Source organism: Balaenoptera ricei, chromosome 9 (genome assembly GCF_028023285.1).
Source record: "Balaenoptera ricei isolate mBalRic1 chromosome 9, mBalRic1.hap2, whole genome shotgun sequence".
Classification (NCBI taxonomy): Eukaryota; Metazoa; Chordata; class Mammalia; order Artiodactyla; family Balaenopteridae; genus Balaenoptera; species Balaenoptera ricei.
In genome coordinates this window covers 477,628-496,852 of record NC_082647.1, presented here as the reverse complement: position 1 = coordinate 496,852, position 19,225 = coordinate 477,628, and the positions used below count along the sequence as shown (strand labels likewise).

General features: G+C 47.6%; 1 protein-coding gene across 1 annotated transcript in view; it reads right to left on the bottom strand.

The window, feature by feature from the left end:
- Positions 1 to 4,149: 4,149 nt before the first annotated feature.
- NCAPG2 (non-SMC condensin II complex subunit G2) overlaps positions 4,150 to 19,225 on the bottom strand; it is a 59,925-nt gene continuing 44,849 nt past the window's right edge. The window contains exons 23-28 of the mRNA XM_059932552.1: positions 17,282 to 17,469; positions 16,207 to 16,347; positions 14,680 to 14,783; positions 13,739 to 13,839; positions 12,487 to 12,586; positions 4,150 to 4,546 (exon numbers count right to left, since the gene is read on the bottom strand). Of these exons, the coding sequence (XP_059788535.1) occupies positions 4,495 to 4,546; positions 12,487 to 12,586; positions 13,739 to 13,839; positions 14,680 to 14,783; positions 16,207 to 16,347; positions 17,282 to 17,469 (686 nt within the window). The 3' untranslated portion in view covers positions 4,150 to 4,494. The remainder of the gene's footprint in view (positions 4,547 to 12,486; positions 12,587 to 13,738; positions 13,840 to 14,679; positions 14,784 to 16,206; positions 16,348 to 17,281; positions 17,470 to 19,225) is intronic.

Sequence of the window (19,225 nt, the reverse complement as noted above, 5' to 3'; positions counted from 1 at the left end):
CATCCAGGCAGGCCTCCTGCGGCCTCCCCACCCCAGACAAGGCTGGGCTGCCCAGACTCTGGGTTTGGGGGTGACAGCTCGGCCAGCCCACCTGCATGTGGAATTGAACACTGGGCCTGTCCCACAGACCCCAGGCCCATCCGCCTCCCGACCCTGCTCGGCATCCTCCGTGCCGCAGCACCCAAGAGAGCACTTCCTCCTCCTGTCTCCTGGCCTAGCAGGCAGGTGGGTGGGGAGTTTTATCTTCTCTTTGGCCCAGTGGCCCAGGGGACCGCCCCCCAGAGAAAGTGCTGACCACCCTGCGGGCCACCGTCCCTCCCCAGGATGCAGCAGCCGCCACCATCCATCGTGGTCCCACGGCGCCCTTTCCTCTTCCTGCTGCACCCCACAAAGGGTGGCCCACCGGTTGGGGAAAAGCACTGGCAAGTGGGCTTTTCAGGGCACGACTTGTTCATTGCGTTATTCTCCGCAGCCAGACCTGCGTTAGCACCATGCTGCTCTCCCCTCAAGGCATACGAGCGAGCCTCCTGGAGTGGACGCACTGCTGAGATGATTCATCCCCAGACTCGTCCGAGAAAGGCTCCAAGAGGCTCATTCCTCAGCCACGCTGAGCACCCCGCCAGCCGCAATGGAAGCCCATGGAGCTGACCCCAAACGTGGGCTCTGGGCATGAGACCCACCCCGGTGAAGGCCTGAGGCTGCCAGGACGTCTGTCCTCTGATGTCCAGAGAGCTGACTGGTGATACATTTGCTGACGGAAACAACAGGAAAAGACAGAGAATAAGACCAGGGCGGGCTAGAAGGTAGAGCTCATTCGTGACAGGCTGTTAAGCGATTCAGAAGCACGAGGGCGGGGCGTGAAACCGCCCAGCAAGGTCCATGCGATACCAAAGGGCCTAACTCCACCTCTTGTAGATGCAGGTCTCCGTCGTCGTCAGGTTCCTGCCTGACAGGCAAATCCGAGGGCATTTACAGGTTGGCCTCGGTGAAGGACCCAGAGGAGCCAGGCCCCTCCTGAGCCCGCGCCCTGCAGGACTGTTGCCGCCTGGGGCTGTGGTGCTCCTTCCCGGGGGCGTGGTCGTCGTTACACGGGCTCCAGGAAGAGCCCGGGGCGGGGTGGGGGTGGGGGGTTCGTTCTTTCCCTGTTTGCCTGGCTGCTGCTGACGGTGGCTTCCGGAACCAGGTCCTGCCTCACCCCTGGGCCCCAGCTCCAGGACTCTGGCAGTCACAGCACAGTTAGAGGGAAACACCCCAGAAAGGGAAAGTGGGGAACCAGAAGCACAGGAGGGACCGCAAGGAAATCGCGGCAACAGGGCCTGGGGAGAAGCACACAACCCACGAGGAGGCGCAGGAGGCTGCCCTGCTCTGCGCAGAGCAGACCGTGCTGGCCTCTGCTTCACCCGCCACGCGGCCGAGTTCCGTTGACGGGACAGAGGACGCTCACGGGGGGAGAAGTGGAGCGTGAGGCAGGGAGGAAAGGAAATCTCGCGTGGGAAGAACAGGGCCGTTCCAGAGGCAGCCCAGATTTCTGATGGGCGGGAGGGCTGTGCACGGCCCCTTCTGGGGTGCCGGCCGGGTACGTGGGCACGGTACGAATCCCCAGTGCTGGGCCCCGACAAGCAGGCGTGCGTGTGTGCACACGGGAGCGTGTCTGTATGCGTGTGTGACTGCACGTGTGTGTGTGAGAACATGTCTGAATGCTGTACAAGGCACGGAGACACATGGATCTGTCCACTGGGTGCACAGCATTCAAAACCAAACACATGCTTATTACTCCCTGAGCCCTTTGGGTGGGGGGTGGGTGTCTCCTGCATGGGCTGATGCTTTGTGCCTTTCTCCTTACGAGATCATTCAGCCCATTACTGTCACACTTGCTGATATTTACGACAGGCAGCCATAGCATGCCAGAGTCTGTATGTGGTGCCGTCCTGTGGTTCACAGTGAGAACATAGTTGCAGTCACAGGTCAAGGAATGACTCTTTCAAGGAGATTTTCAAGACCCTTGAGCCATGTGTCCCTTCAGGGGCCTCCTGTCCCCCTGAGGAGGGAGCAGGTGAAACTCCCCGCGAGGACACAGGTGGGGCTCCCATCCCAGCCCTGAGTGCACCAGCTCTGCGGCCTTCATGCTGCTGAGTGGTGACAGATCAAACCGCTGGCCAACCTGATGGTTTTGATTGTCAGTGCTCTGGATTACCTCGGAGGCGACCAGAATTATCTGTGACATCTCATTAGGACCAGAAAGTATTCAAAATGGGGGAGCTGGGCTCCCACTCTCTGTGCTGAAAAAAATGGCCCAGCCGCAGGTGATTCACTGAGATGGTGGGCGTGGGAGCTGGCAGGAGATGGGCTCAGACACGGATCCCAAGGTTTTTACCGCGTCAGCAGCACCGACTGTGTCCTACCTCATGTCGGTGGACGGCCAGTGTGCTAGGCTGGAATGCCCATTGGACTTCCACTTGATCAGGACATCTGACGGTCCCAGTTCCACCCAGGAGGGGAAGTGGGCTGCCAGACCCCAAGGAAAGGGGCCTCTAATGGGCCCTCGGCTGCTAGCCTGTGGCGTTCACGGAGCCCCTTCTAGAGGGCGGGGAGCAAACGATCCCCATGCCACTGCTGCAGAGGCCAGGACCCCACGTGGCTGCCGTCACTCAGCCCAGGGACATCGCCCGCCACTCCCCACTCCCGAGTACACCGTGCCTCCCTCCCCTTCCCCGGGGTGGCAGCTCTGTCCCACACAAGAGTGCCGCCTGACTCCAGGGCACAGCCCAGAGTGGGGAGGGAGGAGCTGCACCCCAAAGCTTGGAGGAATCAGGGTGAGCATGCGATTGCAGGACACTGAGAGGATTCTGGAGACCCGGAGGATGGAAATCTCAAGGAGGGCCTCCCCGCCCCACGAAGGGACCCTTGCCTGTGAGCCAGGAGACCCTGCTTTCATTCCGTGTGTGAAGACAGAGAGGAGGGCTCCGTGAATGGGTGGACTAGACGGGAGGTGTGTCTTCATCCTTTCCTCGCTCATCCACACGCTGTCGTCACACACGCGCGCACAAGCAATACAGCATTCAGCTTTGCGTGTTTTAAACCTGCTCCCCTAGTGAAGCCCCGGCGCCCCAGCCCTCCGCATCTGAGCACCCCGCTCTGGCCCCCGTGCACACGTGTAGGGACTTCTCTAGGGTGTATGCCTACAGCAGGAGTGTCTGAACTATTCTGACCCAATAAAAATGGAATTATATTTTTTCACAAATTGGATTAGTTCACCCATCAAGTTTGACACAAGATAAAAGAAAACCCGACTATCCTAAAAACGTACATGTAAATTAAAAAGCCAATTAACCTCTTCCCACAAAGGAAACAAACACCAAGCTCCATTTTAGAGTGCTACAACAAATCCAAGGAACCACTTCTCATCTTGCACAAACTCTTCCAGGAATACCAAAAGACAGAACACTCCTCAGTTCATTTTATGAGGCTTGCCTATTCTTGAACCTAAATCAAACAAGGAAAAGGTAAAAAAGAAAAAAAAAAAAATTCACCAATACAAAGTACGGCTTAGTTAATTAGCAAAGATGTTTAGATAGTCTTATGTTCAAAACCAGCTAAAGTAATCAACCCCCACCCCCCAGTCCTCAGATATCCCTCGGCAACACCTTGCCCTAAATGCTCACGACCACGGTGCACAGTCCATTTAGGTACCTTCTTCGAGAAACAGAGGCACTGAGACATTGGCACTTCTTTCCTTCCTGCTGGGGGGCTGAGACAGAACACGCGTGTGTTTGAAGCAGCACCCAAGGCGGCAGGATGCTGACGGCCTCGACCTGGGCCGTGGCTGTCGGAATCTGAACGTGGACACTCTGGCAACGGGGGTGGTGACGCAGGACAATGCAGCCAGGGAGCCGGGGGCCAGTCCTCCGTCAGCCGGGACAGCTCTCGGAAAGAAAAGGTGGTTCAGCTTCAGGCTGCGTGACCGGATCTGTGTCCTGGCACTCGCAGCCACAGGCCCCCGCGTGTGGCCCCTCTCCCCGCGCCCACCCAGCCGCTCCCTGCGCTTTACACCTCTGCCCCTGGTAGAAAGGCAGGCCCGCCCAGAACTCAGCCCTCGTTCCTGCAGGGGAAAACTTGTACTAATGTTTTTAAATCAAGTAGACAAACAGGTGTTGTCATTGCTTTATTACTCATAGTTTGCAAGCAATATTATATATAAAAGTCATTTTTAAAACAACCGGGTTTGCTAGAAAGGTGTCTTTTTTTTTTCTTTGCACTGTGGGTTTCTGCACCATTCATACCTGGAGCCTGTTACATTAAATGTATCATTTATGCAGGCGCTGGGCAAAAATGTAAGAACCTTTGAGTTTTCTACTCATACCCACCCCAAAATAAATCCTACCCCTTCTCTACTATATGGGTTATTAACATTAAAAACACTAGGAAAATACACATTCATCTAGCTTTCTGTAAGTCCTTTTTCTCTATTTTTACATGACCAAGATGTTGGCTTCGTTATGAATTCAAAAGTGCTCCCAAAGTTCTTGATGATGATTCATAGAGAAACCTGAAACACAGAGAAAGAATTAGCTACAGGAAAATGTGACTGAATTATGCAAATTTACATTTTCACAGAATAAATCTAAAAATGGTTTGCAACAGAATACACTTAAAGAGAAAACCGAAGTAATCGCTGTTTCTCAAAGGTAAATGGAGTAATAAGAATCGCCATCAGCAGAAACCTTAGCACGACACACGGCACACAGAGCCATCCGTGACCGGAGGCGTCCTCTGTCCCCAAGGAACACGAACAGAAGACCCTCTCAGTGAAAGGTGCTCACCTGGCCGTGCTTCCTCTTTCACGCACAAGGACTCGCGTCTAGGCGGATCTAGACCGCTGTGCGGACACATGGCAGGCTCACGGGTACGGCCGGGCGCCCCCTTTTCCCACGCCCACAATCGCTAGCTCGTCTCCCTCCTTCGCGAGAGCACAAGGTAAACAACAACTATTAACCCCCATGACGCACTGTTGCGACCATGCTCGCTCACTTCCTGCACACACACACCTCACTTTCTCGTCCCACCCCCTGCACACCTGTCCCCAGGCGAGACTGGCTGGGCAGCCCGTCACCCACTCCCCTTCCTTCTCCATCCCCCGAGCTCCCCTCGGAGGGCGTGCGGGCCAGCCAACTTTGAATTCCTGCCGAGACAAACCTCAACCTTTATCCCAAACGGCCTCTCAGCTTGATTCACTCTTCAGCCTGGAGCTGTTATGGGCACTTGGGTCTGCCCGTGTCCTGCCTGGTCCAGTATCAACGCAAGCATGGGGTAACTTTACATTTTCTAGTAGCCACGTTCAAAGAGATGAAAAGAATGGGTGAAATTCGTCTCAAGACAGTTTGGCCCTTGAACGACGCAGGGGTTTGGGGCGCCGCGACCCTCCGCAAAGCTGAAAACCTGCGGATAACTTAGTCGGCCCTCTGAGAACGCAGCTCCTCCATATCTGCGGTTCCGCATCCACAGATTCACCCAACTACGACTGTGCAGTCCTGGGCTATTTACTATGGAAAATGTCTGCACTTAAGTGGACCCACACAGTTCAGACCTGTGCTGCCCAAGAGTCAACAGCGTATTTTATTTAACCCCACACACCGAAATAAGTCAACCTGTAACCAACACAGAAACATCACCGACGTATCTCACAGCCCTTCTGCACACCAGCCGCAGAGCCCGTGGGTCCTCACACCTGGGCCACATCTCGAGTCACACTCACTTGTTCCACTCGTCACGAGGGGCCCCGTAGGGGCCAACACAGATCTAGAAAAGCTTTCATATTTTTCTCTCTGTCTCAAAATTCAGGAATTTTATTCAGACTTATGGTGATTTTTTTCATCAGTCCCATCTAAACTTTAAAGGAACAACAACAACAAAAAATGAATCTTTAAAATTGCATATCTCTTTGGCCCCAGGAAATCCTCTCCCGTCGGCAGTTGGATTGCTGCTTCCCTGGGTCTCTCCCTGGTCTGCTCCCCCCAGGACCCTCCTCATCGGTGTCTGTCCTGCTCGGGGGCACCCTCCACGGCGACCTTCTGGACCACCTGGGAGCTGAGGCTCCAGTGCCTCAGCAACGTTTCCAACTCAAGGGTTTTTAGTTCCAGATCATTCTTTTGGGCTACGATTGATTTTTTCTTTGAAGACTCTTGTCATTAAGTGTCTGGCTGGCCCAGCACTGCTGCTTTACTAACGGTTGTCCTGTTTCTCTCTCACCGCTCCACGGTTGCACGTGTGCAGTCATTTTTGTCTGCGCCCCACGGACGCCTCAGGCTGAGCAGAGACGGCAGACGGTGGGAAGCACGAAGCCTAGGGAAGCCGCCCCATCACAGCAGCGAGCAGGTGTCTGCAATCCAGAGAAACACCAGGAGATTCGGATGCTCCCCACCCGTTCCGGTCTCCCAGCATCAGCGCCCGACGGCACCACCCTCCTGCGTCAGCTCTTCGAGAGCTATAGGCTAGGACGCTTGCAAGGGCCGACATGCCAGCCAGGCCCCAGCTCCCTGGTGGCCAGAGGGAGGGAGCACTGCCCCACCCAGGAGACAAGACAGAGGGACACAGGACACGGTAAGTCACCAATGCCCCAGAATCTAAGACTTATTTTTAATCACTCGAAAATACTGTCTCCTTATGTAAGAATTTTAAAACCCTTAAAGAAAAATGTTAGGTTACCTTGGCAAAAGGACTTGTTAACTAACTACAGGGTAGTCAGCCTCTCACGCTGGCCTAAGTCCAGTCTGAGCCTCTGGTCGCCTCCGAACCGAGCACCAGGCCAGTCCCGGGCTGCCGGGCGTCCTGACTTCTCCTTCCAAGGCCGGAAACCGAGGCTGAGAGGCAAAGCAACCTGCCTGGGGCCCCAGCATCAGCAAAGGCCCAGTGGGTGCAAACCAGGCCTCTGACTACCCCACGGGGCTCGGATACCAACAAGCTCTTCTGCTCTCCTGTGAATTCAGTCATTCTCCTATTACCTGGGGAGAGGGCTGGGTACACTGTATAGACCAGAGGAATCAGAATTATTAAGGGGCAAAATAAATGAGCATACAATTTCAGAGCTGGAAGGAACAGTGGCAGCCCTGGTCCAGGGTCCCCCATGTCGCCCACTGAGCTCTGATTCCCCCACGACCCGCCCACCTCCAGCTCCTACGGCCCAAGGCCGGCCGTGCTCACGGCGGGAGACGCCAACACAGGAGAGGCACAAAATCAGCCTTCGGAGAAAAACGATCGGTAAGATAAGCAACGTATGTTTTCTAATTAAAGAAGGGTTTTATTTTCGCGTAGTTTTTATTTATCCACATCAAGGTCCCTAGGTTTTGATGCATGCTTCTAAATGAGCTACAAAAAGCATCCAGCCTCGAATTCAATTTTTAAAAAAGACTATGAAAATTACATACAGTGGAATAAGGTGATATTACGTATCAATACTTGATCATAAAAAAGAGGCCACTGTTTCAGGGGATACTCCTTTGCTTCAAGTCTAATCACAAGGTTTAACACTGGGGACGCACACACACCACCAAAGCTGCCAAAACACAGTTAATGCTGGTAATTAACTTGCTTACAATATGATTCCAGTTCACTTAGAGGGAAAAATTCATGGTATAACACAAACCTTAAGAAATAATCTCTAATTATAGTGCTACTCGTACACTATGTATGAAAGTAGTAAAGGTGACATCCTTTGACACTTAAATGCATGAGTGCATTGCTGAATGCATGCTGTTGCTCCTGAGAAAACAGTCTGGTTTACACAATTTACAGAATTTACAGAGCACTATGCCAGGTGAGGCACTGAAAGTGCAATGAGACAGCACCCAACAGACAGTCAACAAAATACTAACCCTGCTGCAGAGAAAGCTAGTGTATTTGTTAAGAAAACATCCACTTCTAAATTAATGCCCCATCTCCTAAAATATTCATTGGACCAAAGGGTCCCAAGAGTCTTAAAGATGCAGACTTGCCTTAACGTCTCTATGCCAACAAAAATAAATAATATTCTAAAATAGAGTCCTAAATCTTAACTGCTTATCTTCCATTAGATTGATTTCTTTGTTTCATCAATTTTTTTTTTAGGTTCTTCTTTTCTTTTATTTTCCAGACACTGGTTTTTGTACAGTGTGCTTCTTGCATATTTAAGTAAGAAGCCAATATTTCAGTCTCTACCTATTTACTTTTTTAGGATGTTTCCTTCTTAAAGGCAAGAACTCTTTCTTGCCATCTGTGTATCAGCTTAGCACAGAAAACTGCAGAGTTGTAGAAACAATGAAGAAACAAAATATTACATGCCCTGAATTTAATTTCTATGAATATCCTTTTCTTTTCCACGGAGTAAGTTCTGAACTTCTAAGGCCTTTTTTTCTGTCAACGTAACTAACACAATTCAAGTACTCGCCTTGAACCTCTGTACAGGTGCAAACGTCCCTCTTTCCTTACACCCTCAGAGCAGTTCACACCATTCTTTTCCAAAAAACTGTCCTTACAGATGGTATTTCTAACAGAGAAATCTTGTAAAATGCTTGCATTTCCGAGGTCATGACCATGTCCCATGACAATAGCCTATCATTTACCTAGTTTGTAATTCTGACGGCCTTATTTAGTATTTGCACTGCGCTGTGTTTTCAGAAACATACAAACACTCCTCAGTTTCCTCCAAATCAGAAGCTCACTTCCCTCTTCCTCACATACCTAGAAATTAAACAAGTTCATAACCCTAGAGTCTGTTGGGTTTCTCCCTCAAAGACCCTTCCTAAACTGCAAAGGAAATAGTCAACAGTCTCTGCAGTAAAGCCTGTAATTGAACACACGTCCTTGGCTCACGGACGAGCAAGCCGCCGCTCCAGGGCCCCGCTGGGGCTCACGAGGCACGGCACCAGCCCTGGCAGCAGGGGCGCCGGAGGGCTTCCCACAAGGTCCAGCCTTCTCCGGGGGGCGCGGGCAGCAGAGGCAGCACCCAGGCCCCACAGCAGGGCTCATGGGCTCAGCAGCTCCCCCAGCACCTCCCTATGGATGGGCCCCGCTCCCCGGAGACTAGATGGCCAGCGGTCCCCCCAGAAGGCCTCAGGACTTCTCCATCCTGGGAGAGGCTCAGCCTGGGGGGGGGGGGGTGTCCTCCCTAGGGGTAGTGCTGCTCCTCACCTCTGCCACTCCCCCACCCTTTACAGTTCGCTGTGACCCTCACGAGCCCCCAGTCCGCTGCGCCAGCGCCCTGATGGGAGCTCCTGACCTGGAGCTTACACTGTCCCGTAACTGCGGGGTTTCCGCCTCCTGACTAAAACACCATGGACGCTCCAGAAACGCTCACTGAAGGAGGCTGGGGAGCCAGCTTCATACCTGACAAAATGGCCTTTACGGAGCAAAGCACTACTGGAGAAGAAGCGGGACCCCTCATGAAAATAAAAGGGTCAATCCATCAAGAAGATATAATAGTTCTAAAATCATATGCTCCTAATATCAGGATTACAAAATATATAAAGGAAAACCCCTCTGTCAAAAATGGACAGATCCAGCAGGCAGAAAATTAGTAAGGACAAGCTGAACTCAACACCATCAACCAACAGGACACGACTGACATTTACAGATTCCTTCACCCTACAACAGCACAACGCACATTCTTCTCAAGCTCCCATGGAACATTCACCAAGATAGATCACATATTAGGCCATAAAACACACCTTAATAAATTTAAAAGAATAGAAACCCATACAATGTCTTCTCTCAGACATTAAACTAGAGATCAATAACAGAAAAATAACTGGAAAATTGAGAGATTAAATAACACACTCCTAAAGAACACATGCGGCAAAGAAGAAATCTCAAGAGAAATTTTAAAATATTTTTAACTAAATGAAAATGAAAACATAACATCAAAATTTGTGCCATGCAGCAAAAGCAGTGCTTAGAGGGTAATTTATAGCACTGCCTATTAGAAAAGAAGAAACATCTAAAATCAGTCATCTAGGCTTCCGGAAACCAGAAAAAAAAAAAAAAAAAAAAGAGCAAATTAAATCCAAAGCAGGCAAAAGAAAAGAAATAATAAAAATTAGAGCAGAAAGCAAAAAAAAAAAAAAAAATGAAAAACAGAAATCAATAGAGAAAATCAATGAAACCAAAAGCTGGTTCTTTTAAAAGATCAATAAAACCAATAAGCCTCTAGCCAGGCTGGAAGAAAAAAAAAAAAGAGGACACAAATTACTAATATCAGAAATGAAATAGAGGACATCACTACAGATCCCATGGACATTAAAAAAAAGACAATTAAGGAATACTATACCCACAAATTTGACAACCTAGATGAAATGGACCAAATCCTTGAAAGGCACAATCTGCCAAAACTAATTCAAGAAGAAATAGACAATCTGAATAGGCATCTTTTAAAAAAAATTGAGTCAATAATTAATAACCTTCCAAAGTAGAAAGCACCAGACCCAGATGGATTCACTGGTGAATTCTAACCAAATATTTGAGAAAGAAGCTATACCAATTCTTTACAGTCTCTTTCAGAAGACAGAAGAAGGGAAGGAATACTTCCTAAGTCATTCTATGAGGCCAGAAATTCCCTAGTAGCAAAGCCAGACAAAGACATTACAAGAAAAGATAACTACAGAACAATCTCACTCATGAGCATAGATGCAAAAAATACTTAATAAAATATTAGCAAATTAAACCCAACAGTGTATTAAAAAATTATATACCATGACCGAGTGGGATTTATCCTAGGTATGCAAGGCTGGTTCAACATCTGAAAATCAACTAATGTGACCTACCACATCAACAGGCTAAAGAAGAAAAATCCTATGACCCTGTCAGTAGATGCAGAAAAAGCATTTGACAAGATCCAACACCCACTATGATAAGAACTATCTGTAAATTAGGAATAGAGGGGAACTTCCTCAACTTGATAAAGAACATCTACAGCTAACGTTGTGCTTAATGGTGAGAAATGGGAAGCTTTCCCACTAAGATCATGTACAAGACAAGTATGTCCTTTCACCACTCCTTTTCAATATTGTACCAGAAGCCCTAGCTAATGTAATAAGACAAGGAGGGCTTCCCTGGTGGCGCAGTGGTTGGGAATCTGCCTGCCAATGCAGAGGACACGGGTTCGAGCCCTGGTCTGGGAGGATCCCAGCAGGGGACACGGGTTCGAGCCCTGGTCTGGGAGGATCCCAAATGCCGCGGAGCAGCTAAGCCCGTGAGCCACAACTACTGAGCCTGCGTGTCTGGAGCCTGTGCTCCGCAACGGGAGAGGCCGCGACAGTGAGAGGCCCGCGCACCGCGATGAGGAGTGGCCCCCACTCGCCGCAACTGGAGAAAGCCCTCGCACAGAAACGAAGACCTAACACAGCCAAAAATAAATATAAATAAATAAATAATTTTTTAAAAAAAGACAAGGAAAGAAAGGTATACAGATTGGTAAGGAAGAGATAAAACTGTCTTTGTTCATAAGTTAGCAATTTAGGATTTTGAAAGCCTTTCTCCAAAGGAGAAAGTAGCTATGGGAAGTGGCTTATTTCCCAGGCATATATAAAACTAATTACCTAATTCAAAGCTCTGTAACACTTAACTGTATGGTGTTCAGAAAACAGCAGGAAAAACACTGTTTCTGTGGCTGGTCTGAGAGTCAAACATAATTCAGAAAAGAGTCTACAGGAAATTGCACAGCATGTCAAAAACATTATACAGCAGCAAAAGCACCTGGCTGGAAAAATAGCCCAATGAACACATTCTTAGACAGCAGTCCCTGCAGCAGCAACAGGCTACCTGGAAAGTAGAAAACAATGCACATTTCTTCAGTCTCTGGAGGGACCTTTCCCATTCCCAACATGGATACTTGTAAACTGGTAATTATAACCCAGGAATGAACGTTGATGGTTTCAGAAATACAGCAAACCACCAAATATAATCTGTCTAGGTTTAAAACCATATAGAATGACGGGACTTCCCTGGTGGTCCAGTGGGTAAGAATCCACCGTCCAATGCAGAGGCCGCGGGTTCGATCCCTGGTCAGGGAACTAAGACCCCACATGCCACGGGGCAACTAAGCCCACGCGCCACAACTACTGAGCCCACGCGCTCTGGAGCCCGCACACCAGAACTAGAGAGAAGCCCGCAAGGAAAGATCCCACGTGCCGCAACTAAGATCCGACACAGCCAAAAATAAATAAATAAAAAATAAAAAATAAAATAAAATAAAACCATATAGAATGAGTTTGTATGCCCTTCCTTTTCTAGGGCAGAATCTTGCAAGTGACAGTTTTGTTTTTGTTTTTAAAGACAGAATGAGGAAGTAATTAAAACATATGCTCAAGGGGTCTTGCCAACAGAAACACTTCTATCCCTTCAATCCCCAGTTTTCTACCTGGCTGTAACTAGCAGCAGTGAAAACGTGATCTCAAATATACCTAAGGAATAACTAGCAGTGTTCAGATAATCACACCTGGTGGGTATCTAGTGTTTTACCTTTCCAAGCTATCCTCTTCCAAAGTAATTTCCATGAATGTCTTTAGTTTTCTGTGAACAGTAGCTGCAACACCCTTTACTTTTGAACTCTTATGTTTACCTGTTAAAGACAGAAAAATATTGAACACCACCACACAAAAAAGCACACACACTCTATCAATGCAGGTACAATTTCAGTAAGACAGAGCCTCCTACCCTCCCCTCTGAGCCAGTGCATGTATTGACCTGCGGAACAGTAATGATCCCTTTAAAGGGTAACATGTTAGAAGATCCAATGAGTGATCACAAAGCACCTCATTGGCTCTGAGGTAGTTCCCAAGGCCATGATCCCGTGAGTTCTGTCCACGCCATCAGACTCGATGATCACCAACACCTTCAACAGTAATGGAACTAACACATTTCAGAGTCATCATCTGTTTGGCAAATACTGAAGAACCTATTAAGTACAAGGTGGTCGTCTGCACCCCAGCCTCCATCCTCACACCCTCCACATGGAGAACGTCCCTCTTCCTGCAGATGTCTCCCCAGGAGACACTGCCTCAGGCAGGACTTTCCTGCTGCTTGGCCTGGGTCAAACTAGTTACAAACTCCTGTCATGACTCTACAGCCATACTATGCATTCCTGCTTATGGGGAGAGCTTGTTTTGAGAGGAACACTCTATGAATAATATCTTAGAAAATAATTTCAACATTAGTAAAACTGGTCCAAAAATACAGAAACTTAACAGTAGTCCATCTGCAGTGACATTACCATATTTTACACTTAGGTAAGCATTTCATAGGTATCTCCAATTATTTTTCCAATACTATTTCAACTGGTTGGGATACCCAGAATAGGCACAGTTAAAGCTAAGCAAAACACAGACACATCAAATATTAACACCAAAACACACCGTCATTAGCAAAAATGAACTCAGATTTTTAAATGTACATGACAAAGGTAACAAATGACAAATCAGTAGAAATTCCGTGTACGGCACAGAGAGGGAGACGTGACGGGTCCAGTGGGGAAGTGGGGAAAGTGGGGAAGTGGACAGCAGCTGCATTAAGAAGCTGCCATCATTCAAGCCGGTACAGGGCAGTCACACAGCAGGGGCCCAGGCAGACGGCACACGTGTAGCGCATGGAGAGCTGGGGGCGAGTGCCGTGACAGCCTAACTAGCAGGGGATTCACTCCCAAACATTCCACAACTGTCCTGTGTAAGACGCACCCAGCAATGTCCCAGACGCTACCACAGAAAATTTAACCAACCTCTATTAATAACCAAGATAATGTGCGTAACAGCTGTGAGACACACGATGCCTTCAATATCCTCAGAAATAACACATGCCTTCAATTCATCTAAAAATGACCTGCAAAAAAGTAAAAAACAACTGAAATTACTCTATAGTATATCTTAATACTTTATAGAAAGACAAATATAGCCAAGATTCATCAACCACCATGAATTCTAGTTTTCAGGTAACATGGGAAGTTGACTAAGCTCTTCCCATACTCTTCGCTGTAAGCATGCCAAATCATACAGGTGAGACACTAAAATCAGAGGGCGCTGCTAGAAAGAGAACAGGGTTGTTCTGGTTAGTGAAGAAAGCCACTCTGCATACTTGAAATGCCCACAAAAAAGATTTGATATGGCACTGAAAGATAATTCATAGCTGTTAAAAACAATGCTTTTTGAAGTTTTCAATGAACATATCTACTATTAAACTCCCACAGGTATCAGACATCTGCAAAACTCTCCCTTCTGCAGCCCAGCAGTCCTGCACGTGCCACCCTAGAGACCCTAGAAGCAGGTCAGGTGACACACGGCATGGAGAAATGAGTAACAGCTGTGTGCCGAATGAAACCCACATGGTATTTACCCAAGTCAAGTGTTTTGAAAGTGTCCATTGTAGGAAGTATTTCAGTGACATTAAAATTTTAAATGTTTCCCCCTAAATGAACTGTAGTTATGATAAAGCATAACCAGAGACTATTTGGATGAATATATCTTTCGGAAAGTTAGAATTTCTCTTTGTATAATGCTAATATTTTTAATCTCTGATAAAATGAGAGAAAATTGTATGGAATGTTTTCTCTTAGGAAAAAAATGCACTTTTGAGAAACGGTGAGAGTAAAAGGAATAGAGCTAAAGTTATTGAGAGCTTACAGCCACGACAGGATTAAGAGAACAGCAAAGAAAAAGAGATTACCTGACTACATTCGGAGATTTTATTATTATTCCTATTAAACACCTTGAAAATGGTGGAAGGGCTGCAAGACCCTCTGGGGGAGTAAGCTCTTTGGTATCAGAAACCTTAAAAAAAAAAAAAAAGTCAAGTCAGTAACATGAACTGAGACTGAGACTGCGCTAATCACTCATTTTACACTTCCCTGGGTTTTCTTCCAAACTTGAGAAGGGCTTTCCAGAAACTCAAAACAATGGTTTTTATTAATTGCTGCAACGCCTACCATGATTATGACTAACCTATTACTATGCACAGGGGTGTCAATCAACTGGGGAGAAGAAAAGAGCCACTCAACAAGCCTTCTGCGGAACACCCTTTACTTCGATTACCTTCTGTAAACAACGTGTTTCTACACTGAGCAAACAACTCCTTACTCTTATTAGTCCAGATCAGGTTTTCTCAACTCAAACTTTTTCTATAAAGTAGTAAGATAGTAAATATTTAAAGAGTAAATGTTTTCAGCTTTGTGGGCACAACGATCTCTGCCACAACTACTCAATTCTGCTGTTACAGCACAAAGCAGCCATAGAAAAAAGGTAAATAAATGGGCTTGGTCATGTTCCAATATAAGTTTATTTACAAAAACAGACCGCGGGCCACGATGGCCCACAGGCCACTGGCGGATTCGTCGTCAGCAGCTGTGCAGCTCACAGGCCCGAACAACTTCCAGTTCTTGGGCGGTGTGTAGTCCAGGAATCTCGCTCCTAAACCAAAACGACCTCCCTTCAAGCTTTCAGGAGGACCTTAAATTCTATTAATGTCTCAGAATTTTGTCAACTTTTTTTATATTTGTGATTTTACAATACAAAATTTATGCACATTATGTTTGCATTTGTATATTTCAATGATATTTCCTATCAGATTTCAGCTTTTCATACTGAGAAAACGCTTCATTATTTAACTATCTTAAGGCATTCTTCCATGCCCTCACTCGCTACCACCAGGATTCCAAGCCGTGAAAAGAGTGGTTTTTGTTGTGACCTGGATTACCAGCCTGATTATGTCAATCTTGAACCAAGTAGGCTAATCATATAAAATAGGCTACTGCTAGGAAAACGGCCAGTAAGGCTCACGTATAGCCAGGCAGTCAGAGGTGTGAACTATTCCAGAAACACAGCCCACGAGCAGTCGTGCATCCTGCTCTCCACTGACCAGGCCACTTCTGCCTGCCAGGAGGGGGGAATCTTAAGAAATGTATCAACTCGCTTAAACCTCTAAAACATGGCGAAAAGAAGTATTCACGATGCAAGGAGCAGCTTGGTTTTAATGAAGAACGACAACATCCTTAGCATGTTTCCCCCCCATGGTCACGTGATTCTAAACACAAACCAGCCACGGAACTGTGAGGTGGAGCTGCGGGAGAAGCAGACCTCCCGCTATACCTGAGCTCTGAAAAAATACTTGGAAAAACATAAAAATGTGCTGCCAGCAGAAAACAGCCTCTTGAATAGTCAAAACAAGACACAGCAGTTTCAGGACAACACACTTCACCTTTCGGAGCCGGTGACTTATCTCGACCACAGACGCGGCAATCAGAGTGGAGAGCACGCCCCGGTGGACAGGCGTGTCCACGTGCCAGGACTGCACGGTGCTGATAAATTCATGAAGAGGAGTCTGAACAGAATAAAGGAGCTACGAAAAACACATCAGTCATTGTTAGCGCTTAAAAAACCACTTTCAAGAAGGAGGCCTCCTCCTGCTGTCCCCCGGGGGCCCGGGGCCCGTCCCATCGCCCCGCCTCACTGCCGTGCCGTCCTCTCTGCAGCTGGTGGGCGCCACGACCAGAGGGCGACACACAGGGCTGAAGCCCGCCAGGAAGGGCCTTTGTGACACTCGTTCCCCAGAGCAAGGGAAAATCCCCAAGAATAGGAGCATCAGTAACGTTAGTAAAGTTTCCGAAAGGAAAGATGAAGAAACATCACTGACGTTAAGGGAAGACACCCACTATGAGGCCACGTGTTCTGAACGAAGCTGCGCAGACAATGGTGAGAAAAGAAAAAAATTTTGGCACAAATTCCGTAAATAGATCACAGACACTTGAACCAACTCATCAAAAACAGGACTATTTCAAATTAACTCAAATATGAGCTAGGCTACAGAAAATATGGCCAATAACCTTCAATCACCTCTACCAGCTAAAACAGGATAAAATTGAAAGTTTCAATAGTTCATAAACATCCTCCCATTTAAGCATTTTTTAAATCTTTACTACTGACAGCTGGGCACTCACGAGCTACTGTATTCATTCTCTGCTTCTGTCCTGCTGGGCAGAGGAGCACTCGGGCCGCTGGCCTACGGACCTGAACACGCCAACACCGTCCCCAGACCGGTGGCCCGAGGTGGGCCCCTGGCCTCCCTCGCCTCCTGCCCCAGAGCGTGCCACCCCAGGGAGAGGGCTGGCAGCCCCAGCTGCAGGTGGCACCTGGCAGCCACTTCCTGCCGGTGTGGCACCGCTCCCCGCCCGACGGCCCCAGCGTGTGAGCAGGCCTGGCTCCGCACACCCTGGTCCACCAGGTGGGCGCTGCCCCTTTAGTCCCTCTGTCCCGCCCTGGGGAGGCGCCAGTACCTGCAAGCCTTCTTCTGGTTGCTTCCTGAAGCTCCGCGCCATACATTCCAACATCTGCTGAAATACTTTCTGCACCAAATCAAACAGTGTTGAGACTTCTTTCTCTGAATCTGCTTTCTGCGTCAAGGAGCTTCTGGTTACCTCTTTCAGAATGCCAAGAAGTAATGAAACATAAAAGAAACCCTTCACTGGAAAGAAAGTTGAAAAAATCAGTTATTTAATCACACAATTAGTTGAAATTATTACATTTTTCACTTAACACATGTATATTACGGTAACTTAAAAGAGAGTGTTACTGGCGAGCCAGTACCAGGTCGGTCAGATGAATATAAAGCCTAACAGACATACACGCACGTGACTTGCTCCTTTTATCACATACAAAGCCGATGCCTTCAGTAACGGTTAACAGTCCACACCTGGCTCAGGCACTAAGAAGCGCTGCGTGTGTGGACATTGCGGTTCCCTGAACACCTGGGTGGAGGGTGTGCCTCACTTGCTCACACGATGGTGACATCGATGACAGGTCTGAGAGGAAAGACCCTAGAGCTTTCAAACTATGACCTAAGAATCTCCGAGGCCAACTCTGTTAAATCCCCAGCGCTGTGTAGTTTGTTGGTGTCTTTCTCTCCTTTCCTGTGTGGCAACGATTTGGTAAAATGTTTTCAGAGTGTGAACTCAATTCTACAATTCATCCTGAGGACCTTCACTTTTCTTTTTTGTTTCCACCCAGACTGGCCTGTAAGCTGCGCTGCCAACAGAGCCAGCGGCCGCGCCCTCCCACGCCCCTGCCCCACTCTGCACCCATGCTGCACCTCGCACTGCCCACCGCTGACTAACCTTCAGGTCTGCATGCAGGGCTGCATCCCTGGTGGACTGGGCCGGAACCATGATTCTTCCTTATGTACATTTAAAAGTATATACTATATAAACTATACATGTATATTTTTTAAAAACCTGTCACATAGAAAAGCACAGAAATAATGTTCCTCGTTAAAAGATTAGTATCTAGGGGACAAAGCGTATGACCTCTCCTACCTTACATAGGAATCATGTGGCCCTAATAGGGAAGCTCCTTGATTTATGAAAGAGATTAATAGACATATAAGTTCTGCTTGAGACAGAAATAAGAAACTAACCCCGAATCCAAATTTATCTACTAAAGTAAGTAAAAGAAATGGTCATGTTCCAGTTGAGTTTGCCCCTCAAAAGGTGTACGGCACTACCAGAATCAACACAAAGTTTGGAGAGTCTTTGCAAACTTAACAGAAACTTTCAAGAAACAAATCTCTTTATCTAGAAGAAGGCAGACAGATACATTCTCCACATATCAGTCATTTCAGTGAAGCAGGCAGTGAGGCAGCAGCTCAGCAGAGGCCAACACGCTGAGGGTGACAGGGCTCTGAGGACAAGGGGGCCTGTCCCCTTGCATCCACCCTCAAGGTCCTGGTGCAGTGGGAGAACCTCACACTAACTAATGTCTTTACTACTGACAAAAATCTGAAATGTTGAAAGTTTTAATTGAAAGCTATTTCATTACATTCAAGCCATACGTGTGTTATAACCAAATATATATAGGTGGTGGTTAAGTAAACTATGAACTGAGCTGTTTACATCTGGGTTATGTGTGGGAACTCAGCTGTATTCAAGGACATCTCTTCCAGAATACGCACTTCAGCATGGAGAACGCCACGCTCAAATGTTAATAACATAAATGTGACTGAGTTTTAAATTTAAATATTCTATTAGGACTCTTTCAAGTAGAGCAAGTCCAGAGAACAGACTCTGGGCTTACCTAGGTAGACTGCAGTGTACAATCTCATTTGTAACAGGACTACAGAGAATGAGCACACAGTCGATTCTCTGCTGGGAAATCCCGATTCTTAGAACGTAGAAATACAAAGATCATTTCAGCTTGGTCGAAGGTAAGGTCAGTAGCTTACTGGC